The sequence below is a fragment of the Grammomys surdaster genome, unplaced genomic scaffold, assembly GCF_004785775.1.
Source record: "Grammomys surdaster isolate TR1022 unplaced genomic scaffold, NIH_TR_1.0 231, whole genome shotgun sequence".
NCBI classification, from domain to species: Eukaryota; Metazoa; Chordata; class Mammalia; order Rodentia; family Muridae; genus Grammomys; species Grammomys surdaster.
The window spans coordinates 3,009,885-3,026,805 of record NW_021604676.1 but is presented as its reverse complement, the minus strand read 5'-3'; the positions used below and the strand labels follow the sequence as shown (position 1 = coordinate 3,026,805).

Below are 16,921 nucleotides of genomic sequence, written 5' to 3'. Positions count from 1 at the left end.
GTTTAGAATTTCAATTTCTTCTTGGTTGATCATCCTGTGATCAGAATGAAGTATCTTTTAGTGCTGGCTAAAGGCAGACTCTTAATTGAGAAAATATTTTCATAGGATTAGCCTGTGGGAAAGTCTTTAAGACATTTTCTGGATTGGTAATTGATATGGGTGAACCTAAATCACTGTGAATACTGTCACCCTGGGCAAGTGGTTCTGGGAGGTATAAGAAAGTAGTCTGAGTAAGCCAAGAGTAGGAAAGCCAGTAAACAGTAGCAGTAACAGCAGCAGTAGCAGCAACAGCTTGAGTTCCTGCCCTGACATCCTCTTGTGATGGACTGTGATGTGGAAATGTAAGAGAAGTAAACCATATTCTCTCTAGCTTGCTTTTGGCCATAGTGTTTAATCACGGCAATAGAAAACCTAACTATAAACATTGACTAAAGAAAAGAGGCCTTGACTATGAAACGTAAAAGGGAAGGGTGTGTGTGAGATGTTTTGAGGAAGGAAAGGGAAAGGAGAAGTGTTATAATTATATTATGATCTCAACTATAGAAACATACCCTCAAATTCAACCAGAAGAGACATTGTGATTAAAAACTAATGTGGTGACGCCAGTTTTGTTAAGTAAAGATAAACTGTGATTATGTTTCAGATGTACTCATTTAAAAAAAAATGCCATAAGCATGGAAAAATAAGACCTTTACAATTCTGTCTTCTTTTATTCTTTGAGAATTTTATACATTTATACAATTAAATTTGATCATATCCAGCCACCTTTTCTGTCTTCCAACTTTCCTCGGATTTCTGCAACATGTCTACCTTCCTCCTTCCAATTACATGTGACCCCCCCCAGCCTTCATTTTTTAAAAGTAACTCATTATTACTGCCCATTGGCATATGGCCATCCAACAGAGCATGGATGGCTTTGATCTCAGAATTCTCCTTGTCTTTACTATTCTAATCGATGAAAATTGAGATATGGGCTGCAGAAGCTTATAATCACTTGAGTATCAGTACATTTCCTACAATGTTCAGAAAAATGTGCAGAATATAGGCTTCTCATTGTAAAATTGGGCTTGGATGAGAAGTGCACCTCTCAGGTGGCTGATAGTACATGTTTTTTTACACACTCTTTCACAACCTGAATAGTTGGGCATGCCATATTTGCTATGGTAACACTTGTAGCTTTGACAAGACAATGTTGTTCTGGAAGCTGTCACCTGCAGTGGGAATTTCACAATAGACAAACAGCCAAGAGGTTTTCCTCTCAAAGACTAGATCAAATTTTAAGAAACTTACATCATTTCTTTATTTATGTAAGAATACTTACTCTTTCTGGTAACAGGGAACTGAAATTTGGAGAAAAGGGAGTCCCCTCTTGCTAGGATTACCTCTTATTTGCCTTGCTTTTAAAATTATGGAAATAATTGTAAATATTTTCCCCTTTTTCATAATAGGACATGCTTGTTTGCTTCTATTAATATATTTAAATCTATGTTGCATATGTTGTTATAATAAACCTAGTAATTCCCACCTAAATGTACCTAAACTGTAGGGCAGAGCTTTGCCGTCTGCAAACCCAGTGAAGTTTGCCATAGTGTGCCCTCATTGCCAGGTTTTGATGTATACATTTGTGGATTTAAATTGGCACCTCTTGGGATTTACTTCTGAAAGTATATGCATAGAGAGCATGCTCTGAGCAACTTGAACTCAGGTTGTATAGAACCACAGCTTCTTTCATCTTCTTCTGAATTTTGGCCATGAGAAGAAGCAGGTTTGCTTCCATCTTCTATCTTTGTTAGTTAATATTCCGAACAGATACTCCAAAGAATTACCTGGCACATTTTATTTGAGGTCCTTTCAAAATTCAAAACTGTCTCAAGAGAAGATAGATGGAAGGGATAGCCAAAAGACACGTCCATTCCAGTTTGGGAAAATGCTGGTTTTATTTTCACCACTCGGTTTTCTTACACACAAACGTTACCAATAAAAGCCAGCTGGTTCAAATTTTGTCTGCAGATCTGAAACCCAGTGAATTTGGCTTGGCTTCTTATTTTGCAGAAAATGTTTCACACGGCTCAAATCTGGAAATACTGAAGTATACAAACCCTCAACAGAAACAACAGGAGAACATCTGTCTCCAACCTTCACTTTTTTTCCCAACTCTGCTCTTAAAGGCTTAGGTGTTTTTAGGGGAGAAGGAAGTCTGCCACCGAGCATGAAATGATGCATGAATCATCCATGACTACCTTGGCTGTGTGCTTATGCCAAAAAAGAAAGATTAAAGAGTTGCCACTGATGAGTGAGACAGCTCACATTTTGGCACCACTATAGAGGACAGAAACATTTAAGATCACGGAAGAATATAAAGAAACAAACCAAAACAATATTGTTGCAATTTGAACAATAACAGTCTTTATTATGTGAAGGCATTGTGCTATATTTTCCATTTTCCTGCCTATGCTTTCATTGGCTTCATCCAGCCCCTCATTGCCTGTAATTGGGGATGGAGTTCATGCCAAGCCTGCATAAGATAAGCAATCTTTCCTTTATACTTTCTGCACTTCAGGGTTGTGTATGTGAAGTCATAAAAGCCATTTATTATGAGCGTGTGTATTCCTGGCTTAAAAGACAAGTATTCATGAGACAGCAACATAATAGCATCAGATTCTTCCCATGAAGTACCACATGTGGGCATTTAATGGTTAACTGCCCTGGCACCTACACTCTGGAATATTATTTTAGATGGGGAACTTCCATGAAAAAGGATGTTTGGTACTTAGACAAATTAAGCCTCTTTGATGAGGCCTGTAAACAACAAGTAAAACTTTCCTGGGAATCCACTGGTAATGTCAAATAGGTTATCTTCCATTAATATCATGATTTCCAAATTTTTCTCTTGGAGTCCTTTGCATGAGCCCATTAAAATCCATACAACATTAGGAGCATTGCAAGAAAATTCAAAAATCACTCTGTTACCTTGTAAGCTATAAAATGCTCAAACAGCTTTTATTCTTGTTCATTACTCTCAATCAGTTTTCAAACAGATAAAACAGTGTGGAATGATAGAAACTTCCATCAAGACCTGTGTAAGTTCTCAGTGATATCTCAACAGTGTGTCTCTATAACACTGACACCTTTTCTTCATCTCTTTCTTTTCTATTCCTCTACTTAGGGTGAGAAGGGTTCTTTAGCTGGTTGATTGGTTGGTTGGTTGGTTGGTTGGTTGGTTGGTTGGTTGGTTGGTTGGTTGGTTGGTTTTGTTTTGTTTTGTTTTGGGTTAGCACCAAGGCTGCCTAACTTTCCCCATCAACAGTATTCTATAAGTTTATAATAGTTGGGTTTATACTCTATTGTTGTATCAGCACCTGAGTTTGGTGGATAAAAAGTCCCCAGAGGCATATGATAAAGACTTTCAAAACAGCTCAATTATTTAAGACTCTAGAGTTCACTGGTTTCTGATGATGCCTACTTTGGTTGGGAGGCAAGGCACTCTGACAAGTGGGAGGCCACATAAATCAGTTGACAAGGCTTGTTTCAAGGGGCAGTTCACTGTACTACTCCACTGTGATGTTGTATGTTTTCTGCAAATGAAGATTTCTTTTTTCTGGTGGTGTTATAAATAGCCAGGTCACCATGAGTCAGCTCCTTTGTCTTCAGTCACTCTGTTTCTAGTGCAGAGCACAGTCTAAACCTTACAACAGCATTCTGTCTAAGCTACATGTGGTAGCTATTACCTTGAAAATGTACATGAAGCGTGTGTCTACAGCCTTAATAGCTACTCCCAACACTTCTCCATATTTACTTTGATCCACCGCCATTTCAGCATACCTATCCTACAATGGACACATGGTCTCTTTTACAGTTTTAGTTCTTTAAATATGGCCAAGTAGCTACCTGAAAAGAATGTTCAGCTGAGTGCCATCTCCTGACTCAGTGCTGGCCTACCTGTTGCTGTCCCTATATCTTATTACATTGGTAGAGACCGATTTCATTGCTTCACTCCTGTATCTAATAAACCTAAACCTAGACTTTTTTCCCTGTCCCTCCCCTACACTCTCTGTGTTATTAAGAATTTTGATTTTACTAACTTACCATAGTTAAAAGTTTCTATCACTTACAATTAATTTCTCTTTTTCTAATATTCTATTTTGTGACATTCATGTATACAAATTTCCCCCTCTTCCTCTCATCCCTCCAACCTGTCCCATGACCCTTCTCAAATTCTTTCTCAAAAAATAAAGAGAGAAAACATGGCTTCTACTTGATGCCTATGCTCCACAGGACCATTTGCAGGCTCTGTTTTGTTTGATCGTCATTATTAGCTAAAAAACATTATGTTGATTTAATAAACTTGGTTGCAGAAGACTTAAAAGGAAAATGAAAATTAGTCCACTCCAAAACATTCAGCAAATTAGAAGGAGGCCTTAAGTCCATGGCAAGATATCAGTGACTGTCCTCTCCTTTTGATGTTACCTGTGTCTCTAATTCTGTTGTCTACAGTGCTGTGACTTATTTTTTTTATTTCTAGTTATCATTATATCTTTGTAGAGTTATATAAAGTAACAGGATATTTAAAGCATACAAATTACCTTGTAATACAATCTGAAGTATTTGTGAAAAACCACAACGTGGTTCTGACTGGAGGTGTTTGTTCTAAACCTTTAACGCTTATATTTATATTAAGTGCCCTTTACAATCGCTATTAAACATGTTCTAGAAAGAAACCTGTGGAAAGATATCTAAAAGCTGACTGTCCGCATTTCTCATCCTCTAAACTTAAACTGCACTCATTTGCTCCATCTGAAAAATTAGTGATACACGTGCACTCAACTTCTTACCTTCCCTGTTTTGGCTGTGGACTATACCCTGTGAGTGTGCATGAGGCATGGACTATACCCTGTGAGTGTGCACGAGGCATGGACTATACCCTGTGAGTGTGCACGAGGCATGGACTATACCCTGTGAGTGTGCATGAGGCATGGACTATACCCTGTGAGTGTGCACGAGGCATGGACTATACCCTGTGAGTGTGCACAAGGCATGGACTATACCCTGTGAGTGTGCATGAGGCATGGACTATACCCTGTGAGTGTGCATGAAGCATGGAAGTGACTTAGGATGGAGCCTTTAAGTGATAAAAGTCCAGTACTTTAAGATTAAACGATTTACCTGAAGAGTTCCTGGGCCTCTCTGTGCACTCCAGTCTTTGATATAAAGACTGATTTTCCTTTTGCTTTCTTTCAAGTCTTCACCTAAATACTCATTAAGGCCCAGCTATATGGCTTGGCACAAAAAAGCTCTTGCTGCTTAGGCCTAGTGACCTGAGTTTGATCCTTATAATCCACATAAGACTGGAAGGGAAGAACTGGCTCTACAAAATGGTGCTCTCATTTCCATATACACACTGTGACTCGTTCCTGCACACACACACACACACACACACACATACACACGCACGCACTCACGCACAAATTAAAATGTTTTTCTATACAGAGAATGTCAAGTCCATAAAGAATATCTTGATTGCACAAATTTTCTCTCTCACTTACGGTGTGTATTTTGCTGTTTACGTATTCTAAGTAATATTGCACTTTTACTGAGACGCTGCAGTAATATTGTGCTCTTACTGAGATGCTGCATATTTGTATCTTTTTGAATCAATGCACAGGTTTTATTTTCTGTACTCACACAAAGTTAAACTTCTGCATGTTGCATGTTTAGAAAAAATAAGGCACTGCCCTGAAAATATATAATTTAGCATATAATTGACATGCTTCAAATTGAATCCTCTTAAATCTGACACCATGGATAGCTGAAACATTCTAGCTTTAATTGTGTTTAAATGTGCATTTGTGTGTGTGTGTGTGTGTGTATTGTGCATTTGTGTGTGTGTGTGTATTTGTGTGTGAATGAAAAGGCATGTGAAAATTAATCAGCCTTAGGAGTCATTCCTCAGAAGTCATCTACCTTGTTGGGTTTGTTGTTGTTGTTTTGTTTTGTTTTGTTTTGTTTTGTTTTAAGTATTTCTTTGATTATTAGTTTTTCTTGAGACAAGTCAGACACTGGAATCTGAGACTTACAGGTTCACCAAGGATGGCCAGCATAAAAGTCTCAGGCATTTTCTCGTCTCTGCTTCCCCAGGACTGGAAATACATTAAGTTACCATCACAGCTAGGTTTCTTCTATATTGGTATTCGAGGTAGAACTCAGGTCCTTGAAACTGCACAGGAAACACTTTGCTGACTGAGCTATGACAGCAAGTTTTAAGTTACTTATTGCTTCTGTGTCACACTTGATCCTTCACTTGCTAATTGATCCCCTGATTTCAAAGTAAGAACAAATTCTAAATTTCTTACCTATATCTAGAGGTCAGTGTGGATACTGACAAACCTGTCCAAATACTATTTAAAACTCTCTTTTTATATCCCATAGTTTGCTATAAATCAGGAGTAGCAGCATGGAGTGAGATGGTTGATTTGTTTGGATCCAGTGACAGAGAGAATGGAATCCTGTGCAAAAGCGGCTAAGAGCAATAGAAATCGTGTGGCGATTGTTTATGCAATGTGTGTGTTTAGTAAACAAAAAGACTTTAATATTTACATGGAGAGACATAGACGATTTTAATGTGGGATTTTCCTGCTTTCCATTGATTGGTTAAAAAATAAGAATCTTCAATGTATATTCTGTACTCACCCTTGTTGTGGATAGCCCTGGCTTCTATTTTGATGCTAATTCCTCTCTTCAGGGAGTTAGTTGATGTGGACAAAGAGTGAATCCTCTTGTGAACCTTCTCTCCACCTTAACTGGTAAAATAAAGGCTAGAGCCAGTGATTGGGCAGTGGAAGGGAAGGTGGAGCTGAAAAGTTTGGTGGAGAAGAAGCAGAGGAGGGAGAGGACAGAGAAGGAAAGAAAATGGAGGAAGAGCAGGATGACTCAGATTCTGTGTGGCATTAAATAGCCACAGGTAGCTATGAATTTGATGTAAGAGATGGATAATTACAGGACAATTTGTAATATCTAGGTCGGTAATTTATATTCTTATCTATTGGCTCTGAAATTATTGAGTGGGCATCTTGTGAACTGAGAATTTATTGATATATAAATCTGACTGATTAATTATAAGCTTCTAGAGTTTTGATTTACTGGGTTAAGGGGATTTGTGTCAACTAGCCACAGGAGGTAGATAGCTGAGAAGTAACTGGCTCTGAGGCAAGCTAACTCAGAACTGAGAAGACTGCTGTGATGCTGCCTGGGTCTAGCCTAGAGGCAGAGGCAGCAAGACCACAGGGGCAGAGAGTAGCTGGGTGTAGCACGGGAACTTGGTGTCTTATTTAATATTTCCTGGAACACATCCTAATACACAAATGTTAGTCTACCAGTTACATATACTCAGGCTTGCCAAGATTTTATTCATGGATTCCTTGATAAACCACCTTGAGAACTTTGGTTTTGTTTTTTAACTTTTTATTAAGACTTAGTGAGTTTCACATCATGCAGCCCAGTTCTCCTCATCTCCTGTCCCCTTATAAATGTTCTTCGCTTTTGCAACCTCCCCCACAAAATAAAAAATACAAACTAACAAACAAAAACAAAAGCATAGAAAACATCTGGTTATGGAAACTGTAGTGTGTCAGTGTGTCCGACAGTATATCCCGCTGTCCACACATCTTCACTTGCAAATGTCCATGGCAATGAGTCATTGGACTGGTACAAGATTTCTGGCTTCTGTGACACCATCAACCCTGGATCCTCATCTGGCCTCCTCAGGTTATCCTGTTGTTGCTCTGTGTCATGGGGATCCTATCAGTTTGGATCAGCAGGACTGGCCCTTTCAGGAATCCCAACCATTTGCAGTTGATATAGATTTGGGGGTGGGCCACCTCAGAGCCTTGGGTCTGGGCCTGGGTGATAGCTGAGCTGGTCCCCATGCCAGCTCTCCCTTATGGGTACCACTAGGGCTAACTCTCCAGCATTGCTCTGGCTAAGCCACCCAGTACCTCCATCAGCAGGAGGCAGGGTCAGATCTCCTGCCTTCATGCTCTTGGAGTCAGCTTACACCCCCACTCCCCACCTCCCCCACCATCTGTACCCGTATTACCTCCATCACCAGGCCAGCTATATTGTTACTGAGTCATGACTTGGGGCCTACTTTCCTGAGCACTTTAACTAGTGAGGGGCAGTGCCAGTTCACCCTCTCATGATCCCAGGGCCAACTCTCCAGATTGCTACACAGGTAGTGAAGGGCGAGGGGCTAGGGCATTACCCCTGCATACAAGCTGCCCCATGACAGATGAGTGGCAGGATCAGCTCACTCAGAGACTCCTTTGTGGGATGCCATTTATCAGTGGCTACTTGAAAAACGTGGTATCACTAAAACACATTGAAGTGGGCTCCTGGGTCCCCAGGGATCATGGGAGTGATCACAGGACTTTGTTTATTGCCTTGCTTGTTCTTTGGCTGTTTGTGTTTATTGTCTTGCTTGTTCCTTGACTATTTGCATCTATTATATTGCTAGTCCTCAACCTAGAACTGACCTTAATACCTGCATGTAATTAAAATAGTATAAAAGCAAAATGGAGGAGGGGGGATGGGATAGGGGATAACATCTGAAATGTAAATAAATAAAATATTCAATAAAAAAGATTAAATAAAAAGGAATAAAAAACACATTGAAATAATCACTTGTGTAAAGAAGAAATCTTCTTCAATGTCTAAACCTGAAGCTTCAAATTACTATCTTCTGTCTCTCTTGCCCATATGCAAGACTCAGTAAGTTATTCCATAAAGCAAGAACTTTTTTTCTAATCATGGTTTGTAGGAAAAGGGTTTCCATGATTTAATTGATCAAACATGGTAGGGATAAGGTTTTAAAATTTTAGCATTTGTACTTTCATACAAATCATTAGACTTATAAAAACTGTGGCATAGAATTAGATTTCTGTGATTTAATATAATATGAAACAAATTATAACAATTTGATAAAGCCAAAGTATAATTTTAAATACTTCAATTTTTTATTATTTTCTTTTAGATTACCCAACTCCTAATGTCAAAGACATTTCTTCATATGAAGGAAAGCATTCAAAAGAAATTACTCTGACTGGATTCAATTCTCCCTTTAATGGTCAGTTAAAAACTCTCTATGAAAATAATGCTTAGTGTCTCTAAACTACAGTGAATTAAAAATTATTTCATTTTTTTGAGATCATGATATAATCACATCATCTCAACTTCTCTAGTCTTCCTCTAAATCCTCCCAAATACACCTCCTTTCTCTCTTTCAAATTCATGGCCACATTATTTATTAATTGTTGTTACATTCATTTAAGTATACATGCATATATTACTAATATAACATTCTCAGTCTTTATGTTACTAGTTTGCATGTTTCCAGTATTGGCCATTTGGTATTGGGTAGCCAATCAGTGTGCCCCTCCCTGAAGACAAACATTCCCCAGTGCAAACATTTCTCAGTTGCCTGTAGTTCTTCACCTAGGATTGAACCCTCCTGGGCTTCCAGCAATCCACATTAACACGAGCAGTTAATTTCTAATCTTTTCTTCCCAGGAGAACTAATCTATGTTGTTGTGTGTATGGTAGTTACCTGTGGAATTCTCTTCTTGGTGATGCTCAAGCTAAGGTAGGTGAATGCAACTCAGAAGAGAGGGAGTGGACAAAATCCGGAACTTGGATTGAAGGTTAAATATAGCTTTATGTAGGATAAGTCTATGGACTTTCAGTCTTCTGTGTAAGGGAAAATGTGACCACAGGGGATTCATTTTATATTGCATTGCAGTTACATATGGATTATGGGTTCTTTCCAATTATAATCTTTATCAATCTATTGCTTGAATTTCTCTACCGCAAACTGAACTGTGCTGTTTGCAGTTCACTTATTTAGAAAACTGATCAACTCACATAAGTCATGTATTGTATGATTCAATTACATTTACCTGAACACATATCACTGTGGTTTCTTATATACTGATAAGTTTTGTTCAAGTTTAAATAAATATTTATTGAAAGACACATTCAATGAGGTCTCACACCTACCCATAAAAAAGTGCTATTGTCTGTACTCTATGCAAATTCTTTCCCTTACCTTAGCTGTGTTCATTGCCAGAATATGTTGATTTTTATAGCTTTAAATCCCAGGATTTTAAAATATTTTAACTTATTTAGTATTGAAAAATAGATAACCTGCTTACCTTTAATTGAAAAGGACAACCTCATATGAAGTAGCATGTTCACTTGCTCAATAATTATACATGTATGCATATGTATATTTAGTTTGAATAGCATACTTCTTTATATGTGTTTCTCTTTGACAATTGACTACAAATGAAAGTTTGCTCAGTCAACTGCCCAGTACATGTACACATATTGCTGCCCCAGAAGCAAGCTAAAAAATATAATTACAGGACTTGACAACTAGGCAGGTTATATATATATATATATATATATATATATATATATATATATATATATGTATATACCTGAAGTGACGATGTAAACAGCTATAGTGAGAAGCCAGTAGGTGATGAATGAATGCTTTGCCTAAGGACACTCAAATTTCTTTATTTTTAAATGCAACAACAGTTTAAAAACTTCTTGACTTCAATGCTTCTAAATGTTTAACTTTTTCTAAACATTTAGTTTAACATCTACCAAAATCAATACCAAAGCAAAGTGAATTCTCTAAGACTTTAAGAATTGTCCAAAAACATATTCTATGGATTCCAATGTATTTTTAAAGTCCAAATAGTAAAAATCAATATCTAAGGAGAGAATTACACAGTTAAGTGACTATCCTTTACATGGTTTAAAAATATTTGGAAACACCTCTCAACTATTCTGCTTGTTTTATTAGTTCATGACAAGAACACTGATTTGAAAAAACATAGTTTGCTATCCCAGAAAAACCCATACATAGACGAGATGACTCTTGACCTTCACTTTTTAGCCACATGCATCATATGAAGTTAGCATTGGCTAAATGGGCTCAAGAGGCCTCACATACAAAATGACACCACACAGATAATATGTTGGAGTTCCCCATGAATTTGACATAATTTTACCTCTGTTTTTACTTGAGCAAAAATGCACGGTTTTTCACTAGAGGACAGAAAGAGTGTTATTATTAATAATAATAATAATATTATTATTATTATACACAAAGTCTTGAATTTACTCTAATATATATTTATTGATTTGTTCTTTGGTTTTTGAGGCCCTGGAGATCTTAAACAGTCTGCTGCATGCTAGGCAATAGCTCTACTGTTGGGTCACAGATTTGGTTGTAATGCATATATTTAAGATAAATGATTCATACTATTAAGTAAAAAATATTTTCCACATAATTTAAAACTGTGTTATGTAGTAAGATCCAGAATTTTTAAAAAATTCCAAAATCAAAGGCATCATGAACAGAACAGAATAAAACATAATCAGCAACAAAACTTCCTTTACCTATGAGCTAGAATTAGAGAATCCTCCTAACAGATTTCAGTCACATATACCCAACGGCCAGTATAACCATGTGGATACAAACCCTTAGTCAATATGAGGAGTTTCACACATGTTTTATATAGTCTTACTAAATTAAAATACCCTGTCTTAAAATAAGTTTTTAAGAAACATAGTTGAAAACTTACTTACATGAAAATAGTCCATTAAATAAGATTATTTGGAAACCACAGTAAAATATATGATAGTCCTTAGAAAGCCTTAGAATATACTACTCTTGAAACTTTATTCTCAGTAACTTCATTATCCCCATCCCTCAACAAAGACACCACCCCCAAATGCAAATTTATAAGGAGCTGACACTGGTGTCTTAACAACGTCTCTTATTTTCCTACAGGATACCAAGTAAAGAAAGAGATCCTTCACCCATCGAAACGCCTGGAGGTGTCATCATTCAGTGAGCTGCAGATCACTATCAACCACAAGTCTGTGTGGCTAACCAATGGAAAATTATATTTGCCTATAATCTGATTTAAGATGGATTTGACAATGTTTAGTCATTATCTATAAAAATGCCTGGTACAGTAATACAGCATAATGATCACAGGTTTGTTTTTTGTTTTCTTTAAAAAAAATTGAGTAAATACTTGTAGTGGTGTCATATGGTAACATTTTCTTTAAAGGTAACAGGTGTCATGTAAAATGTGAATTTTGATGAAAGACTACCTACCAGTGCACATATTAACTTCTATCTTATAAGACTTATCATAATTAGTGTGTTCATTTTTCTGAACAATGTTTCCCATTATGTTGGTAAAATTAAAATGCTAATTAGAATGTTGAGTGTATTTGCATATTCTTACTTCATGTTCAATCACTAAACAAATTGGTAACATTGAACATATTTGGTTATATAACTGCTTATAAAAATAAAAACTGACATCCTAAAAATTTTATAATTTAAATTGTATTAAATTTTACTTTTTGTTTGTTGTGTTAATATCTGTAATTAGCATGAATTTAATCATCATGAAATAAAGACATACTTAAAGTGCTATTTTCTGTAATTTTTCTATATTGCTACTTTGGTCTGGTTTGTCATCAATATAATTGTGCTTAGGAAATATATTTACCAGTTAATGAATATATATTTTACAAATGCATGCAATCATATTGGCATTAATAATTCAGCATCTTAAGGTTGGATAGTCACACAAAACATAAATATTTAATAGCCCGAAGACACCATCCTAGTAATTAAAGATACATTTGCCATTGAAGGTCAGATATATTCCTCTTGCTTGGTCTTGTATTTATTAAAGTGTCTATATTAAATTAAACTTGAACCTAACCCTTGGTTCTGTGTATTTCAGACAACTGAAAAGCAATACTTCACATTTTAAAGAAGGCAAGTCAAACTTGGTAAATCACAAATAACTGCAAAGGACTGCTCATTCAGCCTAGTGTGGACCTGCTGCTAAGGGAGTGCAGGGATTTCCACCTTTCAGTTATTGCTGTCTAGTGAAGACTTGCCGATGTCTGCAGAAGTGGAAGCACCTCTCTGGAAAGGAATGTTCTGAAAAGAATGTCAAGTTGCTTTTAGGAGTATTTTAGTTCAACAAAATTCCCTCAGGCTTTCCTGAGAAATTAACACTTACCAGCTAGATCTCAGAAATGTCTCTTGAGAAAAAGTTTAAGACAGAAGAAAATTGAGGATTTTTTTGGCAACCTCAAAGCTGTGGCTCATATGTGCTTCTTTTTGTTTTGTTTTCATAGTCTGCATCCTAATGTCACCTATGTCAAAATTAATACAAATTAGTGATAAGTATAAGATATCTTCTTTTTTATTTTTTAAACTAATCACAATGACAAGCATAGCAAACAAAAATAAAATCTAAAGGACAGTGTCTGAAATTCTTTTAGCACCCCTATCAGACTGGTTTGCTCTTTCAATCTCCACTGCCCTTGTTGGACCTAAGGATCCAAAACCAAGGGACGCACTCCCCAAGAAACACTCACAGATGGGATTCTCTGCAATAACATGAGGTTTATTGATAAATTGATAAAAAGCAATGCACTGGGATTCTCATGCATGCAGGCAAGAAGAACCCTGAACTAAAGCTAAGGGCAGTTTATATATTATTCTCACAGAATTCACAAGGACAGTTAATTACTTCTTAAACAATAACCATAAATATTTTAAACAGCCATTCACAGGCCCGGTTTCCATTCCCAGGCCCTGGTTTCTAAGTAACTCAAATTTGCATCTTATCTTTTACAACAAAGAGGGTTAGCTTCTGTTTACCCAGATGTACTGTGTTAAGGGCCTGGCTTCCTGATTACCCCTTATCTTGAGCTTTTCCTCTGGAATGTGTGCTTTCCCAGGATGTGTCCTGGGGCAGTTAATTCTTGAGTTTACCAAAACCTGAGATTCTTGAGACCTGAGATTCTTACATTTAAACTGAGATCTGAAATTACATTCTAACATCCTCAGAATTTAAGGTAAGAACTTTTAGTGTTAGATATTTAATGGCTCTATGTTCCTGGTGGGCATGCTCACATCTTTGCACCAGGCCAAGAGCTCTGGATTTACAAATAAAAGCAGTGTTATTTTTAATATGCCCTAAGCTAGTTCAATGCCTGGGCCATTCCTGAGCCTCCATGTGGCTAACACACTCTCCCCTCCAATATCTTGAGTTATTATTTTCTAAAATCTATTCTTTATTTCTGTTACACCAGACTCAAAAGGGGCAGTGGCCACTGGGGCCACTTTTCTCTGATTCTCACATGGTAGCTTCTCTGTCTTTCGCAGTTCTCATGTTTGTATCCTCTTCCTTTCTTCTTCCCTGGTAATTCCTTTTTCCTTTCCTGCATTTTCTTGCCCGGAATCTTCAAAGTTGCGCCTCAGTCCACCTGTCCAGCCATTGGCCACTGGTTCTTTACTGATTGACCAAAGAACCAACTGTTGGCAGGGACCAACAGTGGACAAAAAATTTCCACATAAGCACAAATCAAATCCCCAACAAGAAGTAGCTGAACTAGAAAATGTGGTACATTTACACAATGGAGTACTACTCAGTTATTAAAAACAATGAATTCATGAAATTCTTAGGCAAATGGATGGAACTAGAAAATATCATCCTGAGTGAAGTAACCCAATCACAAAAGAACACAAATGGTATGCACTCACTGATAAGTGGATATTAGCCCAAAAGCTCACAGTACCTAAGATACAATGCTTAGACCACATGAAGCTCAAGAAGAAGGAAGACCAAAGTATGGGTACTTTGGCTCTTCTTAGAAGGAGTAACAAAATACTCAACCAGAGCTCCCAGAGTCTAATCCTCCAGCCTGGAAATGCAAAGGGAGGGACTCATGGCTCCACTTGTATAGGTAGTTGAGGATGGCCTTGTCAGGCATCAGTAGAAGAGGAGGGCCTTGGTCCCTGAAAGTCTGGATGCCCTAGTGTTGGGGAATTCAAGAGCAGGGAGGCAGGAATGGGTGGATGGATGGGGGCACACCCTCATAGAAGTAGGAGGAGGGGGGATGGGATAAGGGTTTGGGGGGGGGGATGGGAGAGGGGATAACATTTGAAAAGTAAATAAATAGAATATAAAAAAACAGATAATGGAATTGGCAATTGAAGTTGAGCAGTTGAGACTTTTGGTCAACAGTTTATTACAGGGATTCCTTATAATCTTCAAGGACAAGGTATTGTGGAATGGAAATTTAAAACAATATCTTCATAACATAAAAAGTGGGGAGATATAAAACCAAATACCACAAATTTATTTAAATCATACTCTTTTTATTTTAAATTAAAAAAAATTTGGATGCCAAGGAACTTTCTGCTGAGTGTCTATGGCACCCTTCATCTAGGCATACTTATGCCTAGGTGAAAAAGAAGGATCCACTTACAGGCATATGGCATGATCCTGACCAAGTATCTAATATGGGGAAGAGGGAATGTTTGTGCTTTTTCTGCAGGATGCTGAAGGAGCATGGTGGCTGCCATAATGATTGGCAAGACATCCTGTTTCTGAGACAAAGAATGATGTCGACCTCTGAGCTTGATGAGTACCCTAACAAGGGTGACTGGGAAGCTGTTTTGGACATATGTTCCTGACCCACCTTTGCTTGCCTATATCCAAGATGGGACAAGCTGCCTTGCCTCAAGTTTTTAGACCTTGTGGGACAGAGAATCAAAAAGAGAAATTATAATGACTCTTGTATTTTTCTTAAAGGTAGCTAGTTATTTGGACTCAATCATGTACTGGTCTAGAAATCAATCCAATATTGGAAATAACAGTCTTCATTTGGAAGTCTGGATCTGGACATTTTCAGAGACATATTTGGAAGTTAGATGTAGTTCTCTATGATGTTATGATAGCAAGAGATAAAGTTGGGACAGGATCTGCATTTCAAACAAGGGTTAGTGTAAGTTTTAAGGCTCTTTTAATTGTCAAGTTAAAATTGGTTTTGTCTCTTCTACAGCATTTATTGTAAGTTGCATTAACTGTACACTTTCTAATAGTGTTAGTGTGTTGAAATCTGGCATGTCTGTTATGGGAGTCTATCAACCAGCTTTTGTCTTACTGCTCAGAGTATTAGAAAACCTTGATTCTCTGTAAAAAGCTTAAAAGTGCTGGAAGAAGTGAGTTAGGGCTGGGCAGTGGTGGCACACACCTTTAATCTCAGCACTTGGAAGGCAGAGAAAGGCGAATTTCTGAGTTTGAGGCCAGCCTGGTCTACAGAGTGAGTTCCAGGACAGCCAAGACTACACAGAGAAACCCTGTCTCAAAAAACAAACAACAAAACAAACAAAACAAAACAAAAAAAGAAGTGAGTTAAGCTTTAAGTAGAAGCAAGAGAGTAGTGGCCTTGATTATTGCTTGTATAACAGCTTTAATTTCATTAATTTCTAGCACTACAGCTTCTGCAATAGCTTTGACACAAGGCGTTAAGACAGCTATTTTTGTTAACCATCTAGGAAAAAATGTATTGAGGATACAAAAGGATTTATATAGGTCTGGAATAATGGACTGATGCTCTATAGCCAATTCAAATTATCTGAAGGAGGTTTAGGGTTCAAGAGTTAGGAGTCATCTCAAGGGTCATGACAAATACCATTGGAGTAGTGTTACTTCTAAAATTTTCAATGAATGTCATTATAATTAGACAAAAGTTTAAAGATACCTGTAGGGTATTTGGCATAATTCTAACACCTCTCTGGGTATTTTAACTTTTCATAGTGAGATTATGAATTTAAAGAATGCTGCACTATTAAGCTTTGGTGCTGCAGATAGTGGCAATAAAATTATCCATGGCTTGAGGTCAGTATTTCCATTTAAGTCAAACCTCAGGAATGGCATATATAGCTTGATCATGCTAGCCCTTCTTGTCCTGGGAATACTTTCACTCCTGCTCATCATGTTAAAACTTGTCTCTAACTACATCAACA

The 16,921-nt window shown here is 37.3% G+C and overlaps 1 protein-coding gene across 1 annotated transcript in view; it reads left to right on the top strand.

The window, feature by feature from the left end:
• Gfral (GDNF family receptor alpha like) overlaps positions 1 to 11,921 on the top strand; it is a 48,999-nt gene extending 37,078 nt beyond the window's left edge. Inside the window, exons 7-9 of the mRNA XM_028773547.1 lie at positions 9,026 to 9,118; positions 9,562 to 9,634; positions 11,858 to 11,921. Of these exons, the coding sequence (XP_028629380.1) occupies positions 9,026 to 9,118; positions 9,562 to 9,634; positions 11,858 to 11,921 (230 nt within the window). The remainder of the gene's footprint in view (positions 1 to 9,025; positions 9,119 to 9,561; positions 9,635 to 11,857) is intronic.
• The last annotated feature ends 5,000 nt before the right edge of the window (positions 11,922 to 16,921 follow it).